At 47.9% G+C, this 16,985-nt stretch overlaps 5 protein-coding genes across 5 annotated transcripts; 2 read left to right on the forward strand and 3 right to left on the reverse strand.

Moving 5' to 3' along the window:
• Nucleotides 1-2,165: 2,165 nt before the first annotated feature.
• On the reverse strand, nucleotides 2,166-4,287 carry SERLADRAFT_465070 (uncharacterized protein; the record flags this gene model as incomplete). The annotated part of the gene is made up of 11 exons (XM_007317291.1): nucleotides 2,166-2,590; nucleotides 2,645-2,724; nucleotides 2,791-2,874; nucleotides 2,935-3,054; nucleotides 3,107-3,176; nucleotides 3,227-3,266; nucleotides 3,317-3,550; nucleotides 3,624-3,705; nucleotides 3,770-3,868; nucleotides 3,931-4,022; nucleotides 4,081-4,287. The coding sequence occupies 11 exons, from the start codon at nucleotides 4,185-4,187 to the stop codon at nucleotides 2,501-2,503; spliced, it is 1,098 nt and encodes a 365-aa protein (XP_007317353.1).
• Nucleotides 4,288-4,383: 96 nt separating this feature from the next.
• On the reverse strand, nucleotides 4,384-8,265 carry nps5 (putative aminoadipate reductase; the record flags this gene model as incomplete). The annotated part of the gene is made up of 14 exons (XM_007317292.1): nucleotides 4,384-4,920; nucleotides 4,979-5,052; nucleotides 5,112-5,188; nucleotides 5,249-5,422; nucleotides 5,478-5,515; nucleotides 5,569-5,850; nucleotides 5,907-6,075; nucleotides 6,124-6,188; nucleotides 6,240-6,770; nucleotides 6,827-6,940; nucleotides 6,994-7,166; nucleotides 7,220-7,517; nucleotides 7,576-7,775; nucleotides 8,019-8,265. The coding sequence occupies 14 exons, from the start codon at nucleotides 8,263-8,265 to the stop codon at nucleotides 4,459-4,461; spliced, it is 2,904 nt and encodes a 967-aa protein (XP_007317354.1).
• A 977-nt stretch (nucleotides 8,266-9,242) lies between these two features.
• SERLADRAFT_436993 (uncharacterized protein) lies at nucleotides 9,243-11,471 on the forward strand (the record flags this gene model as incomplete). The annotated part of the gene is made up of 2 exons (XM_007317293.1): nucleotides 9,243-10,568; nucleotides 10,641-11,471. The coding sequence occupies 2 exons, from the start codon at nucleotides 9,243-9,245 to the stop codon at nucleotides 11,469-11,471; spliced, it is 2,157 nt and encodes a 718-aa protein (XP_007317355.1).
• Nucleotides 11,472-11,505: 34 nt separating this feature from the next.
• Nucleotides 11,506-13,202, reverse strand: SERLADRAFT_448229 (uncharacterized protein; the record flags this gene model as incomplete). Its single annotated transcript, XM_007317294.1, has 7 exons — nucleotides 11,506-11,878; nucleotides 11,937-12,040; nucleotides 12,095-12,141; nucleotides 12,194-12,294; nucleotides 12,354-12,454; nucleotides 12,508-12,930; nucleotides 12,986-13,202. The coding sequence occupies 7 exons, from the start codon at nucleotides 13,118-13,120 to the stop codon at nucleotides 11,629-11,631; spliced, it is 1,161 nt and encodes a 386-aa protein (XP_007317356.1).
• A 764-nt stretch (nucleotides 13,203-13,966) lies between these two features.
• SERLADRAFT_465081 (uncharacterized protein) lies at nucleotides 13,967-16,833 on the forward strand (the record flags this gene model as incomplete). Its single annotated transcript, XM_007317295.1, has 4 exons — nucleotides 13,967-14,492; nucleotides 14,550-14,670; nucleotides 14,732-15,548; nucleotides 15,603-16,833. 4 exons carry the CDS (start codon nucleotides 14,189-14,191, stop codon nucleotides 16,704-16,706), a joined length of 2,346 nt encoding a protein of 781 aa, XP_007317357.1.
• Nucleotides 16,834-16,985: the final 152 nt, after the last annotated feature.

The following is a 16,985-nucleotide window of genomic DNA, read 5'->3' on the forward strand; positions in this document are numbered from 1 at the left end:
AGTCGATCTGCATGCTGTCGTCGCTGTCGTAGTTGAGGTTGAGGGTGTCGGTGTTGAGCGCCATGGTGGAGGTGATGAGGAACGTGGGATGGGGATGAGGGAAGAGAGGGGGACGTCAAAAGGGACGGTGTTCGAACCCTGGGCGTCACGTCGCCAAGGATTGGTTCACACGCGTGGCCATCGCTGCAATCGCTACGGGCAACGCCGGACAAGGCCCCATCGTCACGAGCGGTGTCGAACGCCGTTTACCCGTGGTCCTTCCTGTTTTTGTCCAATTCATCTCGGATTCCTTTCCATTATATTACACATCGATGAGAGTCTGGTTCGAAGCTGAGCAGGCACATCAGACGACTGCAAGCCTATCCCAATTACTGCCGCTCTCCTGTCTATCCTTTGCGGTGCTACCTGTACACCTTTGACAGCCCACTCAGCCCCGTGTTTCCCCAACCACCCTATTTGCTGATAAAGGTCCTACTCGGGAACCCTGTCTCAGTCACCCACCCACCCACTATCTTTACATGTCCTCCACCCGCGCTCGTCGCCGTCAGCATTGTTCCCGGGAGTACCCCACACCTGTCACAGATAGCGTCACGTCACGGATACATTGCTCCCACCCCATTTTCATCAAGACTCTCGGCGACGACAGGTGGCCCACACTCGCTGTGCATTCTCAGCGTTTATTACTGCTCAAGTGCTCCACACAGATATCAGACCAGTCGTAACTCCATTTGTCGACAAATCATGCGGTAGATGCCATCTTCTAAGCTGCAGCTGCGTCTGGCAGACTCTCATGGGCCATCTGCTGGGCACGCTCAAAGCAGCCATCGTGCTGATCTCAGTCACACGCACGGCCGCCCATCCATCAATGTTCACAGTCGCCGCTTCAATCTTGCCTCGCCCTTACCGGTCGTCGTCCCTACTCCGCCGCTCGACGCCCGCTGGGTTAGGGTCCGTCCAAACACGTCCACACACGCTACTCGTCGCGCCATATGTCGAGGATACCCATCTTATATATTTTATTATGTTTCTGTCATGGAAAAGGCTTCCCATTTGTCAGTAATACTTGACCTGTCTCCTACACAATGGCATCTGTCTGCACAGTCAAGTAATCAGTATCCGCTGTCAATTCACAGTTTTCTCTCTCAGCTGCTTGCTTTCTTGAACGCCCACATTGCCTCGAAGCATGAAAACACTCTCGCCGTCTTTGGCGCATTTCCAGGAAAGAGGTTGGCTTTGCAATGCAGCTGATCGTAAAACACCTTCTCATTCAGTTTGCATCAGCGTGATGCTCTACTCCTCAACCGACCCAGTCGCAGATGATGTCCCTCCTGCAGACGCTAATTCCTATTCTTCATTCAAAGTCGTCGACTTTACTATTGTGAGAAGCATAATGAATGAATTCGATGCACTCGGTAATCTCGATGAAGAACGTATGTCAGCTCTCACTCCTCGGAATAGCTGATCAGACAGTGCTTCTAGCACCTTGTGCGTTGGTCGGAGCATTGACAAAAGCTCTATGCTGCAAGTCCATCTCAGCACATTTCCAGTATCCAATTCGTTCAACCTTGTCTTTCGTGTTTCAGATATAAACAGGATGACCCAATTCTCTAGCTCCCCAAATGCCGTGGAAGATCCTGCTGTCCTTCCCGACCCTCGCATCTTGATCCTCTCCGTTTCACCGGACTTGTCCACATCTTACATTCCAATAATGAACTCTATATTCTCAGCACAGAAGCTCGTGAGTTATGCCCTGCTCTTTTTACCTCAATTGTATCAGCGACGTTAATATCCACATCGTCTAGAAAGTAACGATAGATGTCTGCAAAGTATATGGCCCGGATGCAGTGTTTCTTCAGCAGGCCGCCCATTTGACTGGTGGATCATATATCTTTCTGGAACGTCGAGATGCGCTGCTACAATATCTCACTGTCAGCTCCCTTTCATAGTTTATTGTGCTGCTGCTCGTTCTTATCTCGATCTCAGATGTCCTTCCTATCTCCACCAGCCCTCCGCCAAGTCCTCGCAGTCCCCAAGCAAGATAAGATAGACTTTCGTGCAGCCTGTTTCTGCCACAAGAATATCGTGGATGTTGGTTTCGTGTGTTCGGTGTGTCTATCAAGTAACCACATCCTTTTTTACGTTGTCAAGCTTTGGTTCACCTATATGTGTACAGTCTTCTGCCAACCCGTGCCAGTGTGTTCTACGTGTCGGTGAGTTGCCCCACTTCGTGAGACAAGTGACTCTTGACATAGCATAATCCTTATCAGAACTAAATTCCCAATGAAAACACTTCAACGTCTCAATGCATCCCGACCTTCCGCGGCACCCTCAAACCCACGCAGTGCTACGCCGTTATCTAGTTTGAATGGCTCAGGCACTCCTCGATCTACACAAAATGGTACACCAAGTCTACGGTGATAATATTGCGTCACTTCGTTAGGTATTATTGTACTCTGCGCTTTGTTAGTGTATTCTTTTATATTGGACTGATAAATCAACACTATTTTCCTATCGGCAGTGCGGTGATATATATCGGTGAATTCGTAACAGATCCTGCATGTGAATTTTTTGGGCGACGCAGAATAGAGGACTGAATAGGCTCGGTTCAGATCCGAACAATATTGTCTCTACATATTGAACGTACCTTAGGCGACGTGTCTCCAGGCTCGGAAGAAGCATATGCAATTGCCATAGTCTCTGTCGTGAAAGCACACCATAACCTGGCTTTTGAAAGATCGAAGAGGGAGAATGAGTACGTGGGTTGTGTCACTATCACTGAGTTTAGCTCACGAATGGCCTGACCGTCATCAATTTCCTTCGTCAACAAAAGCACTCCAGCATTCGGCGTTGGCTCGCCACGTTCATGGATCGGTACTTCACATGGCGAGGTCAACAGGTGTATCATACTCGACACACTGATTCAACCCAACGTACCCCAAAATTGGTCGACAAGAACTTGTTGTAGTACTTCGTGTGTGTCGACATCAGCTGGTTTGCGCAATGCCTCGCCGAGTGATCGTGCCAGCATGGTCCTGACGATGTACTCTCCTGTACCTGCATGTAGTCAGGAGGCATGCACCACAGGTAACGAAATGAGGGGTGACACCTGTAATGCTGCACGCCATACCACCATCTTCTGATTGATGGGCCCAACACCCAGATCCGAATGTGGCAGCCTATATTCAGGCTCAGTCTGACATGGGTTGTGATACGGGCAATCACTTACTTCACCGATTCGACCAGAATATTTCAGCAATATTCCGCCGCTATCAAACCGTTGAGCGATCGAAGGATGCATGATAGTAATGCGGTATACCTCGATACACCAGCAGCCATGTTACCTTCGCCATCCCAAGCCACCGCACCGACGGTATCTTGCAAAGCTACCGATGTGAACTTTTCCTTGGCACTCTCGTCGCCTTCAGAGTCAAGTCTTGTTTTCCACTTCTCCCAGTCTTTCTTCGCTTTTGCTGACACTAGTGACTCTGGAGGGATGATCTCGAGGTTCTCTTTCGCTGCGAATAGACGAGCACCCTCAGATACCAAAGTTCTTTACAGTAAATGACAATCAAACGCATATACATTAGAACGCGAATAGCCCTTGTCAGATAGGGGCGACTGACAGGGGAGGAATACGTCCCAACTGATCGCGTCTTCGGGATGCTTGAAGGACAGCATTGGCAAGCTTGACGGGGTTCTTGACACCTTACAAGAACTGGTGGTTGTAGATTACTTAGATCCTTATGGGAAGGACCGAGATATAGTTTACCAGATACTGCTCCTATGCTGCCAAAGTCCCCAGTTTGGCCATCCATGATCGCAGCATCGCATTCAACAGTTCCATCAATGGTTAGATTGGATCCGTAACCTGTAGTCAATAGAATCCATTGAAATGTCGCTCAAGGTTCACAAAACGAAGTCCAGGCAAACCTGCGTTAAGACACTCTTCATCCTCAAGGACGCTTATTGCCCTTTCTACCGCAGACAAGGCTGAAGTTGTCTTGAGAGCCTCACGACATGACCTTATGTAGTCCAGTATGAGTTCCAAATGAAATCTTGAACTCTACGATATGTGCTCACCGTCGTAAAGCGTGCTTGACTTCTCGCTCTGATGTATGGCTGTGATAGCCAGCACCACCGTGTGCCGCAACATGAAGAACTCCGTGACCTATGTTTGCACCATCCATCGACTATTCCAGGTCTAATTAGATCACCAACTAGAATGGCGACTGGCAGTTCTACTGGATATATATGATGAGCTCAGTGATTTCGCTCCAGCCAGGGATGCGGTACCGTGACCAGAAGCTCTAGACTTTCCTTACTAGTCAAGGTCTACGACTCAGCTGACTAACGAAAGAGATCAACTCCACTGACAATGTGTTTGCCTCACCATAGCCATTCTCAAGGATCCTGGTTCATACTGGTACACAAGACAAATTGTACATCACTCGTAGCTCGTCAATGCAAGAACCCAGTCTGTCTCCAAGCAGTCACCCATTTCGCTACAAGTGCATCGTCGGCTATCGGTGCATTTCTCAGACTCTCGCTGCCAGCCTGCGTCTGCGCTGTCACCAAAGGATATCGAACGGGCAACACCTCCGGGCCATATTTATTCTGGTAAAATTGAAGCAATTTTCGACTCGGGTTGAGGACCTCGTCGGTGCTGCTCTCTTGTAAGGCGTCAAGCCACTTGCGCCGGGGAAGGACTTTGAATGTCAAGCCTGTTCGTCGGAGAGACTCGAGGACGGAAGCCCAGGGGACCAGTTTAGGATGCAGCACGTGCCATACAGGAGGCTCGCCTACAGGAAGAGAAGAGGGAGGCAGGTTAACGAGTTCTACAATAGTTTTCGCCGCGTAATCCACCGGAAGCCATGAAACGTTCTCTTCAAGGTCTGGAAGGACGCCAACAGTGTTCGCACACTATTATATTGTACGATCAGAACAAGAAGTGGAATCGAGAAAAAGACTGGATACGCGCCTTGAAGATAAGAGATATTGCTTCTGTTTCGTTCCATATCCCATTTGAAGAGTCACCGACCATTTGTCCAATACCTAACAGGAGCATCGTTATCAGCGATGCTACATGACATTTACATCACGCTATTACTCACGCAACACCCCGGCGCGTAGAGGTGTCGTCTGTGACGCAATTTGGCATAATTTCTCAGTGACCCACTTCGATTGCGCACTAAATTATACCTCGTACAATCAAAACAATCTCTGATGTTGAGAGAAAGGGGCTACACACTATCCGAGGCCTTGTGCGACAGATGGGTCGTTTGTCACAATTTCAGGTACAGGCTCGGGCCCTGGCCATGACGCCACGGCGCTGTTTGAAGATGCAAAGTAGAAGTCCGCCTTGCGTGGAGAAGCAAGCGCAAGGTTCATCAAGTTGACAGCGCCACGAATGTGAGTTTCAAAGCTGGAAATAGAGAGCATTTACAATTGAGCGCATCAGATATGTCACATCAACGTACCTAGATATTCCAAGATTGAAATTGACCGCCCACGCATTCTAATCAAACCTATCAGTGCGAAATGATGCGGATGGGCGACGAGAGCGCCTACATGTATGACCAACGTCGCCCGGCTGACAATTTCATCGTATACATCGGGCTGTAATCCGAGTCTCTCCGCAGCAGATTCAGAAGCGAGGGCGACAACTCGGCCATCACCTGGTGAATATCGAGAGAGCAATCTACGGGTCTTCATTGAAGCATTCACACGAGCTGCTGCCTCAGTGTCACTCTTTGCGCGGCATAGACAGTACACTGTCTCCACAGACGGATCAGCGATCATTTCATCAAGAAGGTAGGCGCCAAGCGACCCTGTCACTCCTGTCATGACGACCTGCATGGGCTAATTAGGATATAGGGGCCTCCACCACGAGCTTAGGCAAAACTTACAACACGAGATGAATGAACGCCGTTCGAATGTCCGTTGGTTCCATTCGTTTTTAAAGGGATCTCGAAATGCCTGTACTTCTCAACAAGATTGAGCATAATGTCCTTGACATTCTGGCGTCCTAGCTCCGATTCATCGCCGGACGTGAAAGCAACGATGAGTTTAGCAATCCTAGAATATTGTGAATTGACAAGATATTGCACAAGAAGATCAGCTTACTTGGATATTGATGGGTTCTCGAAAACAGCGTTGGAGGACAATTTCTTGCCATTGAGGTCAGCACCCTGGAAAATGAAATGAGCGATGGTGTCGGACGAAGGATGATTAATCCATACTCTCTGAATAGCATTACGAATTCTGGTTGACTGTAGAGAATCTAAACCCCATTCGAATAAATCTGTATCATCCTCCAAATTGTCAATGGGCCTCTCAATAGTCTCCCCAATTAGCTTCTTGACAAAACGTCTGGCTTCTTCTTCCCCTTCTAGTTTGGTCTTCTTGCCTCCATCAAGTTCACCCTCAAGGCGCCGATACACTTCGTCTATTGTCTTCTCAAACTCCTTGTAGATCTTTGGTCTCAGAATGCTTCCTTTATCCGCACGCGGAATTACTGTACCATATGGTAAGAACACTAAAGCCTCAGCCGCAAGCTGAGAGTGCGATGGGGCATCAGAATTAGCGAGTGCAACCGTCGGCGCAATAGCATTTGTAAATTCAACGGCACTGAAATCCTTTGCAGCTTCAGTAGGAAGGATGAGGCCACCAATCTGAGTCCGTGCAGTACCAAATATTATGGCATCGGCAATATATGGTGAACTGCGTAGTGTGAGTTCGATAGGGACCGGATTTGTCTTTTCACCATTGACCTGAAATAAAATTGTATATTGGATAGTTCAATGCAATAAATTAGAATTACACGCACCATCACAAGTGTGTCATCTATTCGGCCTACAAACTTATAGGCATCAGGTAGTGTGGGGTGCTTGATGAGAAGATCCTTGGTAGCATATGAACCGTCTGGTTGGTTGCTCATAACCTGTCATCCCTTCGGTCTAGACTAATTTCATTAAGGAACATTACAAAACTCGCCTTTGTATGCCATCCGTCCAAGACATAGAGCTCGTACTTGCCATCACCTCGATCTTCGAATCTCATAAAATCGTTCACGTTACTCTTTACATATGGGCCTTTGGCTCGCACCCAGTTCCACAGCTTGTCATTCTCGAAGTCTCGGAAGGAGGTCATAAGTTGGCCCATTTCAGCTGAGAACGACGAAGGTTAATACGACATAAACTTCCAATTTTATGGGACATACTTAGTCCATAATGCCCAAGGAGACGTACACCTTGCGCCACGAGAAAATCGCCTAGTTCATCTGGGCATGCACTACCCCCGAACATGACCAGTTTCAACTTCTTGAGAACTGCAAGACCTTCTGAGGTTTCAGCAAGAAGCTTCAGCGCTAAAGGAACACCATAAAGTCCCTCCACGTCGGGAGCTTGACCTAGTAACTTTATGACATTGGCAGACGTGAGTGGAATGCTGCCAGTAGGAAATAGATAGAGTGTCTTGGCAGAGTGAATTGCACGGAATAAGTTGGAATGTCCATGACCCTAGCCAGACAGATACTCAGAAGTCTATATAATTTGACATGATATCTTGGAAGCTTACATGATACAAAGGTAGAGTAGTCAGGCTGCAAAGGCCGAAATTGTTTGCACAATTACCTATAGCGGCCTTGTTCGTTGCTATAATTGGTTTGGGAAAGCCAGTAGATCCACTGGAATGAATGACTGTTACTGGTAAGAAAAATTCATCTTTCCAATTAAGTATTGGTTCCCAGGTAGTCTTTTCGGGATTTTTAGCCTGAGCTGAAGAGTCGTAGGTACTTGATGAAGGCTGGGCGACGAGTTTCACTGACGAAGGATCAGGTAAGAGAGGGAGAGCAGCTGCAGCTGACGGCAAAAACCCGTCATGAAATATGATGTGCGAGGCACTTGTTGCTGATAGTAAATGGGCAATCGCAGGTGGGGAGTTATTCGGTGATATGAATAGTACGCCTGTCCGACAAATACTTAATAACGATCAGTTCGAGCTCAGACAAAGCAACTTACAGTAACCCATTCGGTAAAGGGCTAGCTCAGTGACGACGTAGTCTATGGTACTGGACCCAAGGAGGCCAACCGTCATCTTACTGGTGGCATCTCCTTTAGCACGAGGAGGCACGAGACCCGTGTCCTTAAGGTGATGTGCAAGGAGAGATGCAGAAGCATCGAGTTGAGCGTAAGTGTACTTAGTATACTGAAAGGAAACAGTCAATGGAGAGAAGGTAGTAGAGATACTAGACCATAAGACGTACATTGAAGTTCTTGTCTGGTATACCGAGTATCTCTAGGTTCGGATGATCACGAACGCGCTCTGAAATGAGCTGATTGTAGGACCATATCTGCGACATAGTACACGGGATTATCAAGCAAGCTGTATGCACTTCGGAGGTTCACTGGCGATTGTTCCAAGTTGACCATGTCGAAATCCCATTATTAAGGTCCCCTTGAGCGCTTAGGGAGGTCGGGTGAACTGATGGTGCTCAGATATGCCGGGATTCGTGTCACAGTGCATGAGAATAGAGGCCTGAGTTCGGTGTTTGCGAGATGCATTCGCACCGTGAAGTATAACTGTAGAGGTCATATGCAAGGAGAGAGTGAAAGTGGAAGGCAAGAGCCGACAAGCCGAAGAGGGATAGGGATCAGCGGGCCGTTTTCGAACACCAGTATAGACCAGCGATGGCGTGTCTACGGTCTCAAAACAATCCTCATATCACTATTCTCCGTTAATGTGCTTATTACTCCAGAAAAGCAGTTTCAGAAACAAGACATCGGTTGTCCTGATAATTTTGTTCTAAAATTCAGTGTCTTTGTCTATTTCGAACTTTGAACTTATGTTTTCCTCAAGTTGGACTCTCAACAATGTATATCATGGTATGGCACAGGAGCCCTAAAATCAGTGATCCCAGTTGTGGCATAGCGAGCTTCCCTGTTCTTATGCCGGAATTCACACGGGATACAGAACTGTGTTGTACCGTCTGAAGGGAGTAGCGGGAAGACATCTACAGACGCCTGCTGCAATGGGAGTGCAATCATTTACAAGTGAGTGAATCATGTCACAGAACTGAGTCGGGCATGTAAGTTATGTCTTTCATGCATAAAAGGCCTTATCTATCATTGGTTAAAGGTCAATGTCAGCCTCCAGAGTGTCAGCCTCATGTTCTTTATAACCTTTTATGGAGCTCTGTCTCTTACATCTCCTCCCATCGCCCTCAACAACTTTACACATCGACAATGCGCTTCTTCAAATCCTTTCGTTTAATTCATCGTCGCACCAAGTCTGAGGGTGACGTCCCTGCACTGTTGCCGCTGTCTTCCTCACCGGCACCTCTAAAGCCCTCACGCTCGACGCAACACGTCTCTGATGTCAGTGCAGGCCATACACACGGAGGTATCAATAATAGCTCTCCTTTTCACATCCCTGGTAGTCCTATATCATCATTTCATCCAGAACAACTATACTCTCCTTTTCAAGTTCCCTGGCCCGACCCATACCACCTACACGAAGTCATAGACACATTCAAGCTGCGCACTTTCGAACTAGAAGCCGAGCTTCGCATGGTAAAAAAGGCCAATATTACAATGAAATTCGACCTGGATGTTCTCGAGGATGAACTGTCTTCTACCCGCGACTGCCACTACAGAGAGATGGTCAGGATTGCACGACTCCAAAGGCAAAATCTGTTCGATATCCAGCAAATTACCAAACTTGAGTCGCGATTTAATCAGCTTACAGGACTTCTACATGCGATTGGCTTGTCACCAAGCGATATAGTCACAGTCTGTGAAGCTCTTGAATTCTCAAATGAGAATGCCGAAGATTTTTTGGTGAACGCCATCAAAGCTGCTGTCAATCAGCCTGGAACTCCTCTGGCGACGATCAAGCCTATCATCGTGGGGCCTCGTACACCCGAACACTACCGTTCAGCTTTGACAATGACGTTGAGCACTAGGAGGGAGCTCAAGAGCTCAAGAAAAACTACCAAATTCTGGAAGAAACTAGCGCGAGAGGATGGCAGATATGCTGATCTAGTCACCCCGTCGTCTTCCGACATCTCGTCAGTTCACGAGCTCCTGAGTCCTCAGCGCGAAGACGCCCTGAAGGCACTTATCGCTAGGCGTCAACAAGCTCGCGAGCTCAACCTATCGAATGGCGAACTTGGGTCCTCTTCTAGCGCTGCTTCGGACACTCGCCTAAGTGCAATCACCATACAACTTTCGACTAATGCAAGGAGAAGTATGCCTACCCACGTCTCTACATCGTCATCGAACTCGGTATCAAGTTCTACTTCTACTGCACATCTCCCCTATCTTGCCTCCCTCCCTCAAATCGCAAGCCAGTCCATCAAGGAAGAACTTGCTTCTCGCACTTCTACCTATGTCTCCCGTCCCCTTTCATTCTCTCGTCCTACCAAGCCACCTGTGCTAGGGGAAGTTGACACGAATGTAACCAAATTCGTATCCAACAACGCATGGGAGGTACTTGACGAGCGGGTTTTGACTGAAAACCAGGAGGCTGCTGGAGCTATGGTTTCAACATCAAGCCAGGATCTTAATCAGGTGCTTCTTTTTCTTTATCATTATCCGTTCTCTTTGTTTAAAGTGGTTTTACGTACTCTCGCCTTATTTTAGAACAAGCACAACACATCTCTCAATCTTGGTCATCGACGCAATACGTCAGTCTCATCGCAACGTTCCAGTAGATCCAATAGGAGCTCCTATCGCCTCTCAACGGCGTCACCGGTTCGCTTCTTGGTATCCGCGGTAACCGATGCACTTACAGAAAGCGTCAATGTCCAACCGGAGCGTACTATGGACTCAGGACATTCCCGTCGTTCTAGCGATATCAGTGATAGCAGTCTGCCTTTCGACAATTCCGTGTTCCACAGCTTGCTTTTCGGGGCCAACTCTAATTCCTCTAGCAACTCTCCTCTGATCGCTGGAAACAATGGAGGTTTTGTTCCTACTAGTGTAGCCCCTGAATCTCGCTTCATCGAACACGTGGGTGTGGACAGCACACGTCTCGGACCGGATCCCTCAATGTCGACCTCAACTATCAACTCACCGGGTCTGTCCCCTTGCTTGAGCGGGATCAACGAAGAATCCAAAGAGTCACTTTTCAATGCACATGATACGCCGACTACAGGACCTACTACGCCGTCGAAGACACCTCCAGGGTCTACTCCCACCAAATCGAGTCGTCTACCGGTTTTGAAGCACTTCCGTCGCTTGTCAATGTCTACTCCGACTCCAGAAGCCCTTTTGAACAAGTTCCGTTCTCGTACGTTTGGGACCCCCTCAAGTGAGAAAGCGCGACCAAGAGCTGCTTCGGACTCGCCGAGAAGCCCAACTGCGGGCTCAACCAAGCCATCTTCCATCCCTATCATGAATCGGAGGTTGACTCTAGTAGGAAGGAAACTTTCAATATCTTCAAAGCGTGGAACGAACAAGACAACACCCTAGGCTTGCAACGAACTTAGCTCGTCTACAGTTAATGACGTCTGCATCTTGTATATATAAATTCTGTCATATAATCATAAGACTGCTCTATTCCCTGAGTCTGATGTGAGATTGTACAATGTGTAAATACTTCCTTGTCTTTCTTCGCCACCGTCTGATTCTATACAATAGCACTTAAATCAAATATTTGACTACCTTCCTTCTTCACTGCAACACCTTTTTCTGTTACGATAGCTGTAATCAGCTCCGCTGGTGTCACATCAAAGCTGGGGTTGTATATCTCGTATAGATCAGTTGGAGTAATCATGACTTGTGCCTGCTCCTTTTGTCCCTGTGCGTTAAGAGTGGGTGGATGGAGAGCACCGCGGACGATACAGGCCTCTAGTGGTGGTCGATGCTCGATCGGTATGCTGCACAAAAGATTTTAACATTCAACTTGAATTACAGTAAGAGGAGCAGTGGACTCACCCTGAGCCATCTGCAACATCAAGGTCTACTGTGCTGATAGGGGCAACAACGATAAAGGGAATTTTGTGACGAGCAGCAAGCACCGCTGCATTGTAGGTTCCAATCTGAACGATGGGAGTTTAGCCTATGAAAGGTCCAACGAGGTATATTTGACAGACTTTATTGGCAGTATCACCATTTTTTGCTACCCTATCAGCACCAACAGCTGATTTTTTTCCGTCAGAAAACACTACCAGGAAAGTACAGAGGTAACTTACCGACAGCATGGATTTTATGATGTTGGAACAGAGACCCAACCATAGTATCACATATCATCACAGAAGGTATTTGAAGAGTCTTCAACTCCAGTGCAGTGAGTCTGCAAATGTCCATACTGGTGAGAACTGGTGAAATGTTGAACAGACGAATACTTCATACCGAGACCCTTGATGGTATGGTGCAGTTTGAGTATAGTAAGCTTTTCCAAGGTTTCCTACCTCATGTAGGTATGTGATCAGACCCAATGCAGTTCCGTATCCCTGAGAATACTGTATTTCAGCGGAGCAAAATAAGAGTATATGACTATATTTACCGACGTGGCTAGCGAACCAGTGTTACAGACGGTCAAGACATTCAAGCTCGTTCCGTCACCTCCAGCCTGTTTTACCTGGTCGATCAGCCACTCTCCACCCCACTTCGACATTTCCTTGTTTCTCCCGACATCCTCATCCGCAACCAGATGGCTTTCCGCGATAAGAACAAGAACGATCGATCTAGGGTCCTTGCCTGCGTCGATTGATGACTGCAGGGTTTTAGTCAACCGGCGTGTTGCTGCTCCTAGGTTTACAGCTGTCGGGCGTGCGGTAATTAGGAAGTCCAGGATGGGTAAAACATGATCTCTTAAAGCCTCGGGTGATGCGAGGTATTCTGGTGCAGGCGATGCCTCGAGGCCCCGAGAGAGATAAGCTCCAAAGGAAAGTGCTGCCAGAGACGCAATAGCTGGTGCACCGCGTATCTAATAATATGTATCAGGACCATGGGCGCAGTGGATTCGATATCGCATGCTGAACCTTCATAGACTTGATTGCATCGTGAGCTTGTTCGATGGTCTGGATTTCGATGAATTCTGTTGTGTGAGGTAGAAGCAGCTGGTTGACGATTTCTATTTTGTCTCCAGACAGCCTGATGGATGTCATCGGTGCCATGTTTTCTGAGCTATGTTGTTTGTTTTCCTGCAAAGACAAATGCAAGTGCCTGATATGATGGTCGTAGAGAGCAACTTACAACGCTATCTTCGTTGAGATCTACGCGAGATCTGTAAATTTTGCATGTGGCCACGTGGGGGTGGCGATGACGACCCCAGGCACTCCCCAGGCAGAGACAACCAGAATAGGCAGGTGCATATGTGGGCAAGAATCACATGCAAACAGGCCCCATAATAACGACCAGTGTCTGAGCCCCTCCTTGTTCGCATCTACTATCATGATTGACCATCTATTCGGTCGTCCTAGTCCGTCTTGGAAACGTACTCAGGTATGTGTTTCTCTTGTCTGCATGCACTGCTATGTGCTGACCCTCCATGTCTTTCCAGGTCTTTCTTGTCATATTTTTCTGGATATGGAGGATAGTATATGGAAATCCCGGAGCTCCACGATTTCTTTGGCTCCGAAAAGCTAACAGGACTTTACGTATGACCTCGTACATCTTGTTTTTGACAGTATGGGTCTAATCCGGGCCCCACAGAACGATTTACACCGTGGCAGATCATAGCAAGCACACTGACCGCAGTTTATGCCATCAGAAACCTCGACAAGGTCCTCGGACTAGGCTGTGCGTAGATTCTTATCTTGCTTGCATGATGATGACCTACACCACACTTCTCTAGCGCCGGAGCCTCTAGCGCATCTCGTAAGTTCACAGGTTTTATTCGGATGCCGATCACTGAGAATTGCCCCCTTTACTAGTATTCTCCATCATACTATCGTGCGACGTGGATAGTCACAGGGCTCGATGCAGGTTTTGCAACAGCCATGTCTATTCGCCCTCGATGGTTAAAGGATATTTGCTCTATATTATTTTCCGTATATTATATCATTTGTGCTAATGAAGCCGATGAAAAGGTCAGTACCCTCTTGAGCATTGAGCATGTACGTATCAGCAAACTTACTCCTATGATAGCTTCGAAGATTCAGAGCTGTTCCAACCGTAGAGATGCTCCGCACAACATGGGAAAAGACTACTAATCCATATGTATATATACACACCTTCCTGGCATGCGTTTCATTTCGCTAACCTTCTTTCAGATCAAAGCCGTATCTCATTATCCTCGCGTATCTTTACGTCGAAAGATCCTACTCCCAAGACCAAAATCGTCGTCACAGGACCGTCCTCTTACCGTGTATATTTACTATGCTCCTCCTCAAGAACAGTTAACCCGCTGTACAGATCTAATTTTAGACTTTCCTGGCGGAGGATTTGTGGCAATGACTCCAGAGCATCATGAAGAACGTCTGCGACTGTGGGCGGTAAGGACTGGTAGACCAGTTTTAGCGGTCGATTATGGCAAAGCACCAGAATGTAAGGAGAGCGAGGTTTGTATTTCCGTTTCTCACACTGATAGTCCTTGAATCCTAGATCCGTATCCGTTCGCGATCGATGAATGTTTCGATGTATACCGTATCTTAGTGGAATCATGTGGGGCTGCCATCGGGATGTCTGGAAAGAAGCTCAACGTCATATTTTCTGGAGACTCTGCGTGAGTCTTTTCATCTATTCCATAACGATAGCGCACATTACTCATAGCGTTGCTTTGAAAGTGGAGCTACGATCGCAGTCAGCGTTATGATTAGGATCCTAAGCTACAACGCGAATCTCCCACCTTCTGCTCAACGCCTGCCAAACCCCCTTGCCCTTGTCCTGAACTATGCCGCCCTTGACTTCAACTTTACCTCTTGGATGTCGCCAGCTAACCTCCGCGTTCTAAGGTCAGAGCAATCGTCGGGTAACCTTCCTGGGCTGCGTGGACTGGCACAGCAAAAGGATCACATGCAACACGTAAGCCCCCTAAGCATGGTCGGAGATCATCGCCGCAGTAAGGGAAGCGGTAGTAAGCGTCACCTTAAGAGACGCTCGAGTTGGCGAGATACGTTGCTGGATTTCACGAATAATACAGCAGACGTGGAGCCGACAGGACACCCACCACTTCGCCAGCATTATTCCTCAGCTTCCGTAAAAAGAAAATCATCTTTAAGGTCGTTTACTGGGCGGCGCAATCGAGCACAAACGCAGCCATCCAAAGGTGAAGACAAAGGTTTCTGGGCCGATTCAGAAAGCGAGGATGACGAAGATTTCAAGCATCTCAAAGAAGAAGACCGTCCTCTCCAAGCTCGAGTCCGATACGTGCACGCAGATGTGACGGGGAAACAGGATGATCCTTTACATGCCACTCCTTCTTCATTGGAAAAGCAACAAGAAGAGCTATCTGCTGCCGTGGCTGAGGCTGACTCCAAAACATTATGGGCAACGGGTGCAAAGGAGAAGGGAAAAGGGAAAGAACGTGAACCTATCGGAACGAGACTCACCATGGCAAGCCGGACAGGATATTTCCAGGATCGAATAATCTCTCCCAGCATGGTAAGCAATTCCAACCCGTTTTCACCAACAATTGATTTATGTTTCCTTTAATAGATGCGAGCGATGGCTATCTTATATATTGGTCCACATCGCAACCCTGATTTTACCACCGACTATTTTATTTCTCCAATCCTCGCACCCGCACACCTTCTTGCACAGTTTCCCCCACTGCTCATGCAATGTGGCGAAAAAGATCCTTTTGTAGACGATACAGTCATATTCGCCGGAAAAGTTCGTGAGGCAAAACGTGCACGAAAAGTTGAGCTTGATCTTGCACTCGCTGGGAAAAGTGCGCGGTTCGGAGAATCGCTCAGAATGAGTTCAGCTAATGCAGAACATGCGCATCCTGGAACAAAGAACTCCGAAGTGGCCGACCTTGTGGCGATGAAGGTAGAGCGGGACAAGCTCGCGAGAGAAACTGAAGATGACTGGGTGCAGATGGTACTATTTTCAGACTGGAGCCACGGTTATTTGCAGATGCCAGCCCTGATGAGCGAGGCTAAAGCGGTGATTGACGACTTGGCAGATTGGATGGAGGAGGCCTTTGTGTTGCATGCAGAAAATGCAATGAACGACAGACTTGATGCTGTCAATGTCCCCATGGATACAATAGGAGGTAAAAAGAGGGTCGAAGGGCGCAGGCACTCACCCCCGTCACAATCACAATCGCCTAGACGTGGAGTCAATGGTGAAATAGGGCAACCTTCCCCGCAGAGACCTACCAGCGACCCAAGTCCTTTTACATCGGAGACCGAGACTGATGACTCGGTGATCACGTTTGTCCCAAAAAAACGGCCAAGTGTAACAATGAGGGAGCATGAGGGGAATGGCATTGGCGTTCCAGCGACACCTCCCACACCCAACACGTCTCGGCCGCCATCTGATGATACACTCCGCGAGAGGTCGGACGGTAGCCATAGTGGAGGCAGTGTCGCCACGCTGGTTCACGACATGGATGGCGTGCCCGATAAAGTCCCCGAGGGTGGCAAGCGCTTTGAATCACCTACTCGTGCAGAAGCGGACGAATCTGCTGATAACGTGGCTCGTCGGGGAACTAGTACTCCAAGAGGTGGTAGCTCTGCAAAAGTTGGCCAAAGGATCACCGAAAGCGAGCTGATGAGACGCCGAAGACTACTGGATTCGCATATCTTTGACTGAATATCACTCGAATCTCTGGAAGAGTCGAGAACTCGAACGATTCTGTACCTATATTTCAGCCTAACATAGTACAATAGTGTACAGTAATGAGCAATGGAAAAGCCTACAAATTTAAAGGCTTTTATTTTCCTGAACTGGCCTTTGAAATAAAAATATGATGCGGCTTTGCCCCTGACTGCCAAGCTTAGCTCATGGCCCGCAGTGCATTGCTGTGCAGACTAAATTTTTGAGTTACATTCTACGGGTAGATCTCCAGTTCGCAGGTCTGTTTCTGGAAAC

This window comes from Serpula lacrymans (assembly GCF_000218685.1).
Source record: "Serpula lacrymans var. lacrymans S7.9 unplaced genomic scaffold SERLAscaffold_6, whole genome shotgun sequence".
Lineage (NCBI taxonomy): Eukaryota > Fungi > Basidiomycota > Agaricomycetes > Boletales > Serpulaceae > Serpula > Serpula lacrymans.